Below are 16,510 nucleotides of genomic sequence, written 5' to 3' on the forward strand. Positions count from 1 at the left end.
AGTCACTTACTCGAGAGGTGAAATTCTCAGTGTTTTCCAGTATGCTTATTATGTCATTCGCTGTGTTTAAATATTTGAGCCCTCTGAGACTTATTTTGTGTGTATGACTTGCGTGGTCAGAATTTACTGACTTAAGTTTCCACGGAATGCAGTGTAGTCTTGACCACATCCTCACTGGCTATGCAGCTTTTGCTGAAAGTAGCTTTGGTAAGAGAGGGCACAGATGGGCCTAGAGGAAAGTTGGGGATCCCGACTACAGTCTGGTGGAACAAAGACACTTTGTCAGGCGGCAGGAGGGCCACGTCCACCCTAAAAACCGGCCCGGGCTCGGAGCTCCCAGCCCCTGCAGAGCGGGTCCCTCACCAGCCTCTGGAAAACTAGCCATAGAAAACTGCAAGTCCCGCTGCAGGCTGAGTGACAGACGCTCGGGAGACCCAGAGCAGCCAATCCCCGAGGGGTGGGGCGGGACTTCCGCCGAAACCAAGGGGCTCCGCCTCCTGCCCCGCCCTTTCAGCTTCTTCTGACCGCTCATTGGTGGGCAGGGCCCCGGGATCGCAGCACTGATTGGCGGGTTGCTCCCACAGGCTACCCTGGTAAGAATCTCGCCCCAGGCGCCCGCACTCTTTCCGAAGGCCGGAAGCCCAGGAGCTCGGAGAGGACGCTGGTCCCTGGTGGGCGGTGCAGCAGAGGCCCCGGGAGACTGACGGGTAAGCGGGGAGCCCTGCCACGTGGCGCCCTTAGCCCGAGACCTTCAAAGTCAGACGCCCTCACCCTGAGGGGCCCAAACCCCCTCAGCATCGAGGGGCCCGCGTCCGCCAACCCGGAGGACCCACATCTCCTGACCCCCAACGCCTGGACCCCCAAACAGCCCGAAAACCCCAGTTCCCCTCGGCTCGGGGCCCCCAACCTGCAGCTCGCCCGGAAAGACCGAATCTCCCCAAACTCAGAGACCCCGAATGCCGTCGTCCTGGAAACCGACTCAGTGGTGGGGACCCTGAAGCCCCTCGATGAGACGCCCCAAATCTCCTCAGCCGCAGGGTCTGACCCTCCCCCCAGGCCTCAGTGTCCTCAGACGGGAAGACGCAGGATCGGGTCTCAGGGACCCCAAGCCTGTCAGCCTGAGAGACGGCGGTCTGCCAGGGACCGCGCCTGCGTCTCGTGCGGGCCTCTCCCGGCCCCCGGGTGCACCTCCGAGCCCTTCCTCGGGAAAAGCGCGTTTCCTGGCGCCGCCACAGGCCCCCGGGCCTGTTGAGCCAGAGCGGTGGCGGCGCATGGAGGGAAGGGCGGGAACAAAGGCCCCGCCGCCAGTCCAGGCCCGCGGTCCCCACTCTGGGCGCCCTGCCGACGGGGAAAGAGGCGGCACCCGGACGTGAAGAGGAACTTCCACGTGCTCACCAGCCTCGGTAGCGCGCAGGCGCTGGGCCCAGGGGCTTGGGGAACCCGCCAGGCTGCTGGGCTGGCTCCGGCTCAGGCGGCTCCATCCGCCTGCAGCTCCCTCCTGCGTGGACACCCATCAGGGGGAATTTGCTCCTTCGGTCACAGCAGGGCTGGCGCTGATGGTGCAGCGCTCACAGCAACTCGTTTTACTCTCCCATCCCAACCGAGCCAGTCCCACGGGCTTCCTGGTGCTTTTTGCTCCTCCAGGCTCTTTGCTTTCAGGACAAAGGTTTTGTCTCTTTCCAGGTCTCAAAGCCCTGCGACCAGCTTTCCTGTGTCACCACCCCAGGCAGGCCACCAAGCTCCAGGAGGAGGACCCTGAGGACTCTGATGAAGAATGGGCTCCAAGGCAGCAAGGTGAGGGGCAGGAGGAGCCTGAGCTGCCCTCCTGACACGAACCTGGTTTAGGTCAGGCTGCATCTCAGGACATAACCAGGCAGCAGGGTTTGCTTGTCCTGCGAACACGCAGGATGCAGAACAGTGTGTGGTACAGTGAGGGGATATTCCTATAAACTTTCAAGTGTGCAAAATATTTCAGTGTGTCTTATATATTTATAGACACATTAATAACCAGTAAATGTATAGGAATATACAAGTGAATAAGAAATAACTAATTACGAAGAGTTGTCATCACAAGAGAGAGAGGCAGGTCTGGACGGTGAGGAGTGTCCCCATACGGGGCTGCCACATGGCCTGCATGGAGACAGACAGGGAACAGTATTAACATGGTGATTATGGAGCTGCGGGGAGGGCCAGGGTAGGAAGTGCCAGATCACTGTATCATTTCCTGATATCAGCTATAGTGCCATTCTGTCCTATATCATGAGTGTTTGATTGATGGGGTCAGTCCACTTTCATGGGTGTCGGGTTGAAACACAGCTGAAGTCAAGACGTGATCTTTAACTTGACTGGAATTCTGTTTCTGTGATCAGCACACTGTGGATGCCAAGCAGAGTCTAATGATAAGGAAGGGCATGGATGGCCAGTATGTGCACAGGGGGGAGGATACCACAGAAAGGAGGCGAGGGGTTGGTAGGGCCGTTAGCCTGGACAAGGCCAGTTTGAATGAAGACAACAGAGCAGAGAAAGGGTTATGTTGAAGATATGGTTGGAGTTTCTGTGCAGTTACTTTTATTATGTTTTTGTCAGGAGAGGCCAATTTATTTCTTAATAAATGTAATAGATGCTTTATGAACATAGGAGAAAGTGTAGAAGAGACTTTGTCTATTTTTTTTATCATTCTAACAAAATTAGTGGATGGCCCCAATAGAAGCATAGGCCTTAATGATACCTCAGAAAACATTTTCCAACCATCCTTGGATTGTTCTTGCACTACTCTTATTTACAATTCTGTGTCCCTAAAAAGAATCTCCAGATTTTAGAAACAGTTACCAACCAAAACACTGATTTCTCATCATCTTTCATTGAAACCTCCTGAAACATGGCCTTTAGAAGGGAACAGAGTAGACACCAGAAGGTGAGTGTTTCCCAAACCCTGTTGACAAGAAAATTTTCCTCATGGATAGAAATGCAGGTAAGAGTAGGAAAATGCAGAGAGTATCCTAGGAACTGCTGCCTTCCTTTCCTGGTCTTCTCAACGCATTGTCAACATTATAATCTTTTTAAAAACATTTTATATGGATTTTTTTAGAGAGAGGGGAGAGGGAGAAAGTAAGGGAGACAAGCATGTGCAAGACACACCTGTATAGGTTGCCTCTCACACTCCCCCAAGTGGGACACCTGGTCCCCAGCCCAGGCATGTGCCCTGACTGGGAATGGAACTGGTGACCTTTCACTCAGCAGGCCAGCGCTCAATCCACTGAGTCACACCAGCCAGGGCTCATCATCATCTTAATAGTTAACAACTACAGCAACAATAGTAACTACCATTTGTTTCATTCTCACAATATTTCAGACTTTAAGAATTCTATGTGAATAAACTCACTTAAACATTACAACAACCCGACGAGGTATGTACTATAACTCACCATTCATGATGAGGAAAGTCAGCTTTTAGAGATACAGAAATGTTTGACTATATGTCTATGATCACAGTATCAGTGGTAGTGCAATCTAATCCATAGTTGCTTCTCTAAATTACTTATGAACTCATTGAAACGTTCATAGTTTTACCCTAGCCAGCATGACTCACTTGGGTGTCATCCTGCAAAGCGAAAGAGCCCCAGTGTAATTCCTGGTCACTGGCTCATACCTGGCTTGTGGGACAGGTTCCCAGTTGGGGTACTTGGGAGAGGCAAGTGACCAATGTTTCTCACATCAATGTTTCTCTCCCTCTCTTTCTCCCTCCCTTTCTGTCTCCCAAGAATATAAACAAAATCTTTTTTAAAAATTAGAAAAATACACTTTCATAGTTTTCTAAAGTTTACATTGTCTTATCCATATCTCATTACATCATTCATCTGACTGATGATTTCAACCAGAGTTCTTTGCTATGCTGAAATGAGAAATGCACTAAGACCCTCTAAGGAAAGCGTACAATGTGTAGGCAGTTTGTACAGTGGATGCTCCCAGATGAAGAAGAATGTAAAGTGTCCAGGATCACAGCCTCCCACTCTAATAAAGAGTATCTCCCACCCCTGAGGAGCTTCAGGTTTCATGATTGAGGAATAACAAATAATAAAATGACTTAAGGATTTCATATAGGTTACACACTATTCAACAGAAACTAATCCGTCTGGAACTGATTTCAAATCCCCTTACAGGGTGAAGTAACAGCTTTGTCTGAGTTCTCATGAGGCCACTCTCATCCTGTTTAGAATCATTTGTTCAGCCTGCCTACTCTGTGTTGTGAGCTCTTTGAGGGCCTGGTCCATACCTGAGACTTCTCAGAGGTCACAGGCCCAGATCAGGGTCCCTGGGGGTCCCCGAATGTTTGCTGAATGAATTATTTCACAATTAGAAAATAAATTAGAAGATGATCAATGAACACGGAAGGTTATTTCTGTGGGATTGAAATATGGAGAGACATGAGGGGTAAATTGATAGCACATTCATGCTGTATTACATAATTCACAGAACACTTTGTTGAACATTATTTAAGTACACATCCACTATAACATTAAAAATGAGCATGTTATAGGTGTGGACACTGAAGACAACTAGCTACTGCTACAGCCTTATTCAAACAATTGGTGGGAACCAGCTCATCTAAGTACAAATATTCTTTCCAAGGTATTGCAAACATTTATCATTTTAGCTATTGTCTAGACATGTTTCTGCCAACTATTTATTTATTCTCTTTCTAATATCCTTCACTCTCAATTTTATAGACAGTTGAAAGAAAAGCCATAAGGCATGGGTTCTAATCTTAGATTCATTACCCACATTGGCCCTATACCCTCTAATATTCATACTCCTGAGGTATTTCCAAGGATTCAAGTATTAAAAACATGCATGTAAATTATATGATAGGCCATAAAACATTAAATACGTTTTGTCTTTTAATATATGATTCTTATATTGAAGGCAACATCCAGGGTGCCATTAAGCAATGAATACAGTTTGAAAGAATTGTCAGGAACAGCAAATTTCATGACTGCAAGTGACTCAGAGCAGGCCCAGAAACCAGTGTCCCCTCCTGGAGAAACACGTGCCTTTGGAAAGCACACTAGACAAAAATCGGGTAAGAAAATAATTTGGAAACTTTAGTTCCTCTAAGTCCTACAGAGGGGCTGATAAGTATGACCTAGGTATGTGGGGCAGACTTTGGTAGGCCTGGATTTAAGCTGGGCTAAGCTGAGACTGAAGTTATCACTGGACCTTTGGGCAAATCCTATAAATTCTCTGAGCTCCTGCATGCTAATGTGTAAAGTGAAGATAAGGAAACATCACTCATATATTGTTTGAAAACATTAAATTGAGTTTAAAACAGGTGACACATGCAAGTTGTCCAAAAAATCCATGTGTGATAATAGCAACCACACTTTCTTGGTGTTGTGTGCCTAGGCCTTTACTCAATGCCTAACACATAATGTACACACAAACATTTTATGAATGATTAAAGGTTGGCAAGTTAAACCTAGTAATGGGAAGATCTAGAAACTAACATTGAATCACTCATCTGTAGTTACCGTGGTGTCTTAGTTTTCTGAACCAATAGTTAACAGTAAAATACCAGAGTGTGCAAAAGGACAGGTAATAAATTGATGGAAGGAGATTGTGTGTTAATCTGATAAAATGGGAACTAACACTATAGGCCCCACCAACCTCGCTCACCTGCTCTTCTCCAACTCAGACCTCAGGAGAAAGGAGATGGACGTGAAGATGTACAGCCTACAAGAAAGAAAGGACTGTGTGTACCAAGAGGTCACCGAGCCCCAGGATGATGACTACCTTTGTAAGTGACCCTCACTAAGAAGCAAGTTATGATACAATAATTTCATCTAGTCCTTCAATCCAGTGACCTGGAATACAGGATTGAGTCTCACTGATGTTAGTGCTGGACTCCCTCTGAAGCTCTTTGTGTCCAGGAACATGTGCTATACGTTCCCCAACCCCTGCATTGCTCTCCTCCAGATTGTGAGAACTGTCAGAACTTCTTCATCGACAGCTGTGCTGTGCATGGGCCCCCTGCATTTGTAAAGGACAGTGCAGTGGACAAGGGGCATCCCCACCGCTCAGCCCTCACCCTCCCCCCTGGGCTGAGAATCGGGCCATCCTGCATCCCTGAGGCTGGGCTTGGAGTGTGGAATGAGGCAGCTGATTTGCCAGTGGGTCTGCACTTTGGCCCTTATGAAGGACACATCACAGAAGATGAAGAGGCAGCCAAGAGCAGATACTCCTGGCTGGTGAGAACTATTTACCTCTTCCACTGTCCTCTGACTTCCCACATTCCTTCTGAGGCTTGGAGGGACCTCACCTCCTACATGCTAGACATGGAGGAGACTTGGTTAGATCTGTGTACTGACTGGACTTCACATGAACACAGAGCTCCTGTTTAAGGATCAGAAAGTAAGTGGGAGCAAAGTGGTGCAGACACAAAGGAGTGGCTCCTCCCTTGTGGGGCTCCTGCTCTGATTGGACAGGTAGACTCGGCTGTGTAGGTGATGAGTAAGAAAAATATCATGTGGTCACAGCTGGCACTTGAATCCCCATGCAGGATGAATGAGCTTTGATGACTGTGGAGTAAAATAATTCTGACTATTACCTTCCCACCAAAAAAATAAAAGGTCTTTACCTTCTTTTGTAAAACATAGATCACCAAAGGGAGAAACTGCTATGAGTATGTGGATGGAAAGGACAGATCCTGGGCCAACTGGATGAGGTGAGGTCAACAGGTCTCTGGGTGTCAGAGGGGACACTCATCCCCCATGAGCCCCTATATCCGTCCCTCTCATCATGCCTCCCTCAGTGGTTTCCCTCCATTCTTTATTCCCTCTTTTTTTCCACGCAGTGTTCTTTCATTTTAGGGGACTTTTAGGAAGAAAGTATAGCATATGTCCTCAAAATATAAAGCTCTCTACTAGACACAACTTTGGCTCTGGAAAGGTCCTTGAAGAGCCTAGATTCACCAGGAACACTGGATTACACTTTAATTTATCAAATGAACATTAATTAAGCACTTAGTATATTCCAGTTTAGGTGAAGGAATACATTACTTAAACAGATCACACAACCCATGTAGACAAAAAGACCTCCAATTTTCTATGGTAATCTTGAGCAGTCAAGTGAATGGTGCCCTAAATAAAGTGTAGGAGGGTTAGGGAAAGGCCTCTCAAGAGAAAACAGATGTGGGTTGAGTACTGGATAATTAATGAGCTAATTCAGAAGCAGAGCCCTAGATCAAGCACCAGGTTCTGTGGTGTGAGACAACTTGATTTAGAGTTTGGAGAATCCAGTATCACTGGATATTATGGCCAGTCATGGTGGAGGTTAAGTCTAGAACTGGGTTCTAGAAAATGGTAATAGGCAGGATGAACACTGCAAGCAGGACTTGGACGTAAGAATTCACATGACATGCTGGCAGACGCTCAGACACTGAACAAAGATTCCCCGGAAGCATTAGGGGCCGTGGGCAACACCAGAGCCTGAGGGCCTTCAGAATCAGTGAGGGGCTGGACATGGATGTAACATGTAGCATCACTGTGCATTTCTTTCCCTTCATCTGCCTCAATCCCAGGTTTGTGAACTGTGCCCGGGATGATGAAGAGCAGAACCTGGTGGCCTTTCAGTACCACAGGCAGATTTTCTACCGAACCTGCCGTGTCATTAGGCCGGGCCATGAGCTGCTGGTCTGGTGCGGGGACGAGTATGGCCAGGAGCTGGGCAGCAAGTGGGGCGGCAAGTGGAAAAGAGAGCCCGTGGCCGGAAGAGGTGGGCACCACTGTTCTTCAAAACAGAAAGAAAAGAGAGAATTCTCCATAGAAACATTTATGATGCAACTCTTAAGTACAGTAAAATCTAAAGTCAGTAAAGTTTCAAATCACATGCTTCCGAAATTCATATGCCTTTGACTCTTAAGGAAAATTTTTATAATTTTTATTTTTTTAATATTTCGTACACAAAATACACAACCGCATGTAGTGCTGAAAGACTGAGAGGCAAAAAAGAAAAGTTTACAAGCACTAACCAGTTCTCTCACCAAGGCAGTTTTTCTGACACTTTTATAGTTGTTTCTTCTTAATTTCCCTCCATACTTCTAAATAAAACATTTTTGTTTGGAGGCATTCATTATTTTTTAAAGATTTTGTCCTGGCTGGTGTGGCTCGGAGGATGGAGCACCGGCCTGTGAACTAAAGGGTCACCAGTTTGATTCCCAGTTGGGGCATATTCCTGGGCTTTGGGCCAGGTCCCCAGTACGGGGCATGTGAGAGGCAACCACACATTGATGTTTCTCTCCTTCTCCCTCCCTCCCTCACTTCCCCCTTTTCTGAAAATAAATAAATATATAAATAAAACTTTTCAAACAAGATTTATTTTTACAGAGTGGAAAGGAGAGAGAAGGAAAAATCAATATGTAAGAGAAACATTAACCAGTTGTCTATGGCACACCCCCAACTGGCCCCCAACCCTGCATGTGCCCTAAGACTGGATCGAACTTGTAACCTTTCAGTTTTCACACAACACCCAACCCACCAGGCCACACCAATCAGGCAGGGCGCATTCATTCATCATTTCAGTGAATTATGATACTCTGTGGTGCACAGCGTCCTGGGACCTGGAAATACAGGTTAATGTGAGGATCAGAATCACTGCTCTTGAGCAGCTGACAGGTGAAGGAGGGAAACCCAGGCACACATGCTTGCGTGTGCATAACACCACACAGCGGTTAGTGCTTTGGAGAAAACTAGTCTAGGACAGGTGCCTGGGGATCAGTGTGAGGGGGAGGCGTGTGGCAGGTGGTCCGGGAAGGGCTCTCTCAGGAGACAGCATTTACAAAAATACCTGTGGGCAGAGGGAGCAGCTAGTCCAGGGAAGGAAAGAGGTGGGGCGTTGAATTGGCTGAGGGTCACTCAGGTCTCGCCTCGGCACAGAGGGTAAAAACAAAGATCAGACGGATGCTTAGCAGCCCAGAGATGCAGTGCCGATGACCCGAGTTGAGACACTGGGGACTTTCCTGAGTGAAAGTGTGCAGTTGTCAGCTATGGAGTGGTGTGTTCTCTATTCTGATTATGTTTTGTTGATTTTTAGAAAATAAACACCAGTGGGGGATTACTTCATCTCCAAGTAAGAGAGCATGGTGGATTGGCCAGAGAGGAACAGGAGTCAGGCGTGTAAGAAATGTGGTTGAAATATTTTGAAACAGGTCTTCTTAGTGTATTTGAAATAGTCTAGCACTAAATGAGATAAAGCATAAATATTTGGTGTGAAGCTTGAGGAAGGATATTTTATTTCACTATTTTGGGAAACAGAGAGAAGCGATTCCTAGTTGGGACCTGTGGTTTTCCTCTTTAACGAGACTTAGAAGGTACCTGTAGATGAGAAACGGCACTGCAGTTTGATCCACAAAGGGAGTAAATTGTCCTCATGCTCCAAAAGTCCCTAGTCTGGGCAATATTAGAAAAGACCCTTGATGTGGGCTTTCTTGATTTCTGAAGAAGATGCACTGCATAAAAGTAAACAGGAAAATAGACGGCGAGTGGACACTGGGAGACAGAGGTTGCGTTATCACCACAGTAAGAAGGACTCACGGGGCAGGTCTTACCAGGAGACTAATCATACAGCCCAGGCATTGTCCTCAACATCTGCCCTGACCAAACCTTTCTCTTTCAGCAGAACCAAAGCCAGAGGTGCACCCATGTCCCTCCTGCTCTCTGGCCTTCTCCAGTCAGAACTTCCTCAGCCGACACGTGAAACTCAATCATCCCTCTCAGATTCTCCAGGGAACATCTGCAAGAAAACAGCTCCAAGCAGAGGAACCCTGTCCAGAGGATCAGAATCAGCAGCAGCAACATACTAGTATGCACAGCTGGAATGATAAAGCTGAAGGTCAAGAGGTCAAAGAAAGGTCCAAACATTTGCTTACAAGGATCAGTCAAAGGAGAATCTCAAAACCCTTTTTCCAACCATCCAAAGAACAAATGAGCTCTAGTGAGCACGAGAGACTGATGGAAGAAGAGCCCCGGAGAGGCCAGAAAGAGAACCCAGAGGACACAGGCAAGTTCTTTGTGAAAGGAGGAATGTCAAAGATTGTAACAATCGAGCATGGAGGGTGTTGGCAAGGCATTGATGATGGATCACATCTCATCACACATCAGGTGACACAGTCTGGGGAGAAGCCCTATGTTTGCAGGGAGTGTGGACGAGGCTTTACATGCAAGTCACATCTCACCAGACACCACAGGACACACTCTGGGGAGAAGCCCTATGTTTGCAGGGAGTGCAGGCGAGGCTTTACACGCAAGTCACATCTCATCACACACCAGAGGACACACTCTGGGGAGAAGCCCTATGTTTGCAGGGAGTGCAGGAGAGGCTTTACATGCAAGAGAAGTCTCATCACACACCAGAGGACACACTCTGGGGAGAAGCCCTATGTTTGCAGGGAGTGCAGGCGAGGCTTTACATGCAAGACAAGTCTCATCACACACCAGAGGACACACTCTGGGGAGAAGCCCTATGTTTGCAGGGAGTGCAGGCGAGGCTTTACATGCAAGAAAAGTCTCATCACACACCAGAGGACACACTCTGGGGAGAAGCCCTATGTCTGCACGGAGTGCGGGCGAGGCTTTGCATGCAAGTCAGATCTCACCAGACACCACAGGACACACTCTGGGGAGAAGCCCTATGTTTGCAGAGAGTGCAGGCGAGGCTTTGCATGCAAGAGAGATCTCATCACACACCAGAGGACACACTCTGGGGAGAAGCCCTATGTTTGCAGGGAGTGTGGTCGAGGCTTTACATGCAATTCACATCTCATCACACACCAGAGGACACACTCTGGAGAGAAGCCCTATGTTTGCAGGGAATGCAGGCGAGGCTTTACACGGAAGTCATATCTCATCTCACACCAGAGGACACACTCTGGGGAGAAGCCCTATGTTTGCAGGGAGTGCGGGCAAGGCTTTGCACGCAAGAGAAGTCTCATCACACACCAGAGGACACACTCTGGGGAGGAGCCCTATGTTTGCAGGGAGTGCGGGCGAGGCTTTACATGCAAGACACATCTCATCACACACCATAGGACACACTCTGGGGAGAAGCCCTATGTTTGCAGGGAGTGCGGGCGAGGCTTTACATGCGAGAGAAATCTCATCAGACACCAGAGGACACACTCTGGGGAGAAGCCCTATGTTTGCAGGGAGTGCGGGCGAGGCTTTACATGCAAGTCAAATCTCCTCACACACCAGAGGACACACTCTGGGGAGAAGCCCTATGTTTGCAGGGAGTGTGGGCGAGGCTTTGCATGCAAGTCAGATCTCATCAAACACCAGAGGACACACTCTGGGGAGAAGCCCTATGTTTGCAGGGAGTGTGGACGAGGCTTTACATGCAAGTCACATCTCATCAGACACCAGAGGACACACTCTGGGGAGAAGCCCTATGTTTGCAGGGAGTGCGGGCGAGGCTTTACATGCCAGTCACATCTCATCACACACCATAGGACACACTCTGTGGAGAAGCCCTATGTTTGCAGGGAGTGCAGGCGAGGCTTTGCATGCAAGTCAGTTCTCATCACACACCAGAGGACACACTCTGGGGAGAAGCCCTATGTTTGCAGGGAGTGCGGGCGAGGCTTTACATGCCAGTCCAATCTCATCACACACCAGAGGACACACTCTGGGGAGAAACCCTATGTTTGCTTGGAGTGTGGGCGAGGCTTTGCATGGAAGTCAGTTCTCATCACACACCAGAGGACACACTCTGGGGTGAAGCCCTATGTTTGCAGGGAGTGCGGGCGAGGCTTTGCATGCAAGTCAGATCTCACCAGACACCACAGGACACACTCTGGGGAGAAGCCCTATGTTTGCAGGGAGTGTGGGCGAGGCTTTGCATGCAAGTCACATCTCATCACACACCAGAGGACACACTCTGGGGAGAAGCCCTATGTTTGCAGGGAGTGCGGGCGAGGCTTTGCATGCAAGTCACATCTCATCAGACACCAGACGAGACACTGGGGAGAAGCCCTATGTTTGCAGGTGGAGTGAGTGAGTCATGAGATTAAGTCACATATCAATAGCCATAGGAAGTCCACAGCCTATTACTCCCCCAAGATTGTAATTAGTATAGAAGTAACTGGTTAAATAAACCTTCCAGTTTCATTACAAGAGTTGAAATGGACAAACAATTATTCCATAGTGATATGGGGATGTCAGCACCAAACTCGTTCATGGTTTTTTGACCTATTCTAAAATGTTTTGTCTCCATACACATCTCTCGTTTTCCCCATCACTGAAAGCAGAGGATTCCTAAAGAGCCACAAAGAGCTCATACTGTCAGCCACAGAAATTCAACTCTGGCAAGTGTGTAAATGTCTACTTTCATTACTCCCGAAAGAGGGATTTGAGACAGACTCACCCGGGAAGGTAATTCCCCAGACTCCTGGAAAGGGCCTTTTCTCTTAATCAGCTCTGTACTTCTCCCTTGCCTTCTCTGGCTCTTCTGGTTTCCTACAACCTCTGGACTCTCAGAGATGAATGGCAGGGAGAGATGGATGCTTGTGCATGGACATGAGCTGCTCAGTCTGGGCACTTGGTCTTCCTCACTCTCCTTGCTCCCTTTTCAGGGTCAGTATTTCCTAGTGCACAGCATACAGATTCCACATCAGTCCATACTTGGTGTGAGTCTCAGCTCTGTCTCCTCCAGCTGTATGACCTAAGGCAAGATTCTCAACTTCACTCTGCCTGCTTCCTAGTCTGTGCAATGGAAATGGGAACTCCAGCCTTTTGGTTTGACATTCAAAGTTGAGTCAGCACAGACAGAATCTAGCAAGAGGATCGCTGACATTGCAAGCCCTACTGAACAGCCTTCAGTGCCCATGTCTTCCTGGTCTTTAGTGGTGGACAAGGGAAGATTAGGACAAGGGGTTTTTAACTAAATTCAGATTTTGAGTACATCCCACTGCTTTCCCCACACACACTGAACTGCCCTGAGAAGGAAGCCTGAGGTTGGGGAGGTGCCTCCCCCTGATCACCACCCTCTCACTGAGCCTGGGCATCCTCAGAGCCTCCTCAACACAGGCAGGTGGTGCTGAGAGTGAGCTGTGAAACAAGACCCTCACCCACCCCTTGCTGAGAACTGACACTGGGAACAGGACCTGCCTGCACTGGGGTGTTAGGGTAGATGGTGAGCCAAGTCAGGGAGGACGAGGAAGATGGGTGTCACCCACTGATTCAGCAGTCCTGCGCCTCATCCAATTCCATTGTCAGATGTTCCAGCGTCACAAGAAACACCATGCTAACACATTGAAATTCTAGGTATTGTTTCCACTATCTGGGAAAGAAAGGCTTTCAAAGTGTATTCATCCCAAGGCCTAGAAGATGGAAGGGGGTCTACAGCACTCATGGAAAGACCCATAAAACAAATCTGGTTAATTACTTACCTCTGTCCACTGTCTTATGAGAGGGTCCCTAGTGCTTACAGAAAGAGCCAATTGTTAGTTTTGGGTAACTGCCTCAACTTAAACTGTCTCCTGTCATGGATCTATTTTACAACATGACCAAGCGGGGTCAGAAGCAAGATAAGGATTCAGGCTAACAACCCCCACACATACCTACGTTTGGGTAGTCCATCCCCTTGGAAGCTGGCACCACTTTTACCCACCAACTATATAAGTCCTTAGGACAAAGGGCCTGGTGCTCTTACCTTTCACCCCCACCTCAGCAAGACCTGTCCTCTCCCATGAGAATGTGTCACTAATAAACCCTGCTTGTACAGCAATACACTTGATTGCTCCGGCCCGTGGAGCAATCAACTGGGGCTCAACCACCTACCTAGAACAAATGAGTTGGGGGGACAAGAGGCGCGAAGAATGGCAGCAAGACAAAAGATTCTGATCAAGCTGCAAACTTTATTTTTCCGAACTGGGTATATATATAGTGGGGGAGGGAGAAGAAGGAGATTAGGTTGCTTGCTATTGGCTAGCTTGAGACAAAGAAGGGCCCGCTTATTGATTACTTGGGTGCAACTGGTACTCGTGGACACCTCATGTGCCTGTAGCCGATTGGCTTGGGGAGCGCATGCACACCTCATGTACCTGTAGCTGATTCGCTTTGTGGAGTGCACAGGTTCCTGTAATCAATGCAATGTTTTTAGCTAGAAGCCAGGTGTAAGGTTCCCAACATCTCCTCCCCTTTTTATTACTTTGAGGGCGAGGAGAATGTAGGTAGGGTAGACTTTAACCGGCTGGGGGAGGCAGAGGCCTGACTCCTCCTGGGCTCATTCTGAGCTTTAGGGTACCTTTGGGGAGGAGAGGAGTTGGGTACCAACCTCTTTGCAAGTCAACTTACCTCTCAGGAGACTCGAAGTGGCCATATGTACAGGCCTCTCCTTGCAGTGCTTTGCCTTGCACCCAGCGGTGTCTATCACAGCTACTTGGCTGTGAAGCATACCTTCGAGGGTTATGCTGCGCCCGCAGGAGGGGAACTTGGCAGGAATCGTGGGCTAGCACCCCAGCGGCCGTACGGCTCAGAGTCCGCTCCATGTTTCAGCATTTCTAATTGTTGATAGTGCACCTGAATAGGTCTTCCTAGTACACTGTTAAGTTGGTCTTTGACTAAGTTGGTTATACGTCTAAGAATCCAGGGGGCAAAGGAGAGGATGAGGGTGATAGAAACTAAAGGTCCTAAGAGGGGAAGGGGGTAGGGGAGAATTCCGTTAAGTCCACCCCAAAGGGGGTGTTCGGAAAGTTCTTTTCCTTTACAGACGCAGGGTTGTCCAAATAGGGCGAGGCAGGGGTTTTGGGGTGGTCCTTCTCGTCCTCCGTCTGTCTTTAGGTATGGGAGTGTTCCGAGTAGTATAATGATGTTTATTCGGTGCGTTCTGTTTCCTGTAATAGAAAGGAGAGAGAAGTCCCTCAGGGAGTATGGCTTATCCCTGGGTTTGATTAGTATTATGTACTATGTCTATTTTAGGGTGGGTGTTGGGTAGCTGATTGATTTGTTTTAGTAGTCTCTCGGGAAGCCAGCGTGGGCCATCTTCTTTTTGATCATATATGCAAGCTGAACCTCTCCCCCATATTAGAACAGGGTCTGGGCCTTTCCAGGTATTGGTAAGAGGATCACGCCACATAACAGTGGCCTGTTGATCTGAGGTCTGTGGGTGCCAGAGGCGATCAGCTGCAGAGCGGCCTTTAATGTCAAGTGTAAGGAAGTTAAGTTGGAAAAGGGCATGATTAAGGAGGTTTCGAGGCTGTTGTTTGGTAAATCCAAGGGGGGAATGGGCTAGGCGGGTGATAGCATTTTTTAAAGTTTGGTGTGCTCGTTCAATGATGCCTTGCCCTTGAGGGTTGTAAGGAATTCCTGTAATATGTTTAATTTGAAGTTGCTGACAAAAGATTTGAAAGTTTTTTCCTGTATAGCCGGGGCCGTTATCAGTCTTAATGGCGCGGGGTTTGCCTAAAATGGTAAGACAGTGGATTGTATGGGAGATAACGTTCTTTGAAGCCTCGCCAGTTTGGAGGGTGGCTGCTATGAATCCACTAAAAGTGTCAATTGTAACATGGATGTATTTTTGTTTTCCAAAGGCAGAAAAATGGTAACATCCATTTGCCAGATTGCATTAGGGATGAGGCCTCGAGGGTTGACGCCTAAGTGAGGTATAGGAGCTGAGGTTACACACTGGGGACAGGCTTTAACGATGTCTCTAGCCTGGTCTCTAGTAATTTTGTAGAGGAGGCGGAGGGTATGGGCGTTTAAATGGTGCAAGGAGTGGGCTTGAGTAGCCTCTTTTATTGGCTCACGGAGGACGGGCAGGATGGTTCGTGTGGCAGCATCTGCTAAGGCGTTGCCTTCTGTTAGAGGCCCGGGGAGGTCTAAGTGAGCACGGAGATGGCCGATGTAGAAGGGGTGCTGTCTTTGTAGTATGAGTTTTTGTAATTTGGTAAATAAGGGGGTGGCGTTTGTGGAGGGTTTGATGAAGGGGACTGTTTCTAAGAGAGGGACTGACTGTGCTATGTAGGCACTATCAGTGTACAGGTTGAACGGCTGGTTGGCAAGTGAAGTAAAAACTTCTAGGATAGCAAATAGTTCGACAAGTTGGGCAGAGGAATAAGGGGATCTTATAGTAAAAGTCTGTTTATTGATGACATAGGCAGCGGTGCCATTTGAGGACCCATCAGTAAAGACGAGGGTGGCATTGGGAAGTGGAGCTGTTTTACTGAGTTTAGGAAATATAAATTGGTGAGCTTTGGCAAATTGAATGAGGGGATCGCTGGGATAGTGGTTGTCAAGGTTTCCTGTAAAGGAGGATAATGCTATGGCCCATTCATCAGAGGTCTGTAAAAGCCAGTTTGTTTGGTCCTGTGTATAAGGAGTAATTATTGAGTCGGGGTCTTTGCCAAACAGTTGGCGACTGGTGAGCCGTCCTTTTATTATTAGGGTGGCAAGGAGAGAAGGATACGTGAGTAGTACTCGGGAGGGGGAAGCTGGCAAATGGACCCAGAGAAGGGGATGGC

The 16,510-nt window shown here is 48.1% G+C and overlaps 1 protein-coding gene across 6 annotated transcripts in view; it reads left to right on the plus strand.

The window, feature by feature from the left end:
- The first annotated feature begins 1,496 nt into the window (after positions 1-1,496).
- LOC119034582 (histone-lysine N-methyltransferase PRDM9-like) overlaps positions 1,497-16,510 on the plus strand; it is a 28,614-nt gene continuing 13,600 nt past the window's right edge. The window contains exons 1-8 of one of the 6 annotated variants that reach the window (XM_053670970.1): positions 2,708-2,914; positions 4,924-5,080; positions 5,693-5,794; positions 5,974-6,245; positions 6,654-6,721; positions 7,577-7,770; positions 9,670-11,937; positions 12,017-12,350. In XM_053670970.1, the coding sequence (XP_053526945.1) occupies positions 2,879-2,914; positions 4,924-5,080; positions 5,693-5,794; positions 5,974-6,245; positions 6,654-6,721; positions 7,577-7,770; positions 9,670-11,937; positions 12,017-12,048 (3,129 nt within the window). In that variant the 5' untranslated portion in view covers positions 2,708-2,878 and the 3' untranslated portion in view covers positions 12,049-12,350. Of the gene's footprint in view, positions 1,795-2,707; positions 2,915-4,923; positions 5,081-5,692; positions 5,795-5,973; positions 6,246-6,653; positions 6,722-7,576; positions 7,771-9,669; positions 12,351-16,510 lie in introns of those variants that run through there. The other 5 variants (XM_053670969.1, XM_053670966.1, XM_053670968.1 and 2 more) reach the window with 5 other exon arrangements.

Source organism: Artibeus jamaicensis, unplaced genomic scaffold (assembly GCF_021234435.1).
Source record: "Artibeus jamaicensis isolate MK-2021 breed Jamaican fruit bat unplaced genomic scaffold, CSHL_Jam_final contig_650, whole genome shotgun sequence".
Classification (NCBI taxonomy): Eukaryota; Metazoa; Chordata; class Mammalia; order Chiroptera; family Phyllostomidae; genus Artibeus; species Artibeus jamaicensis.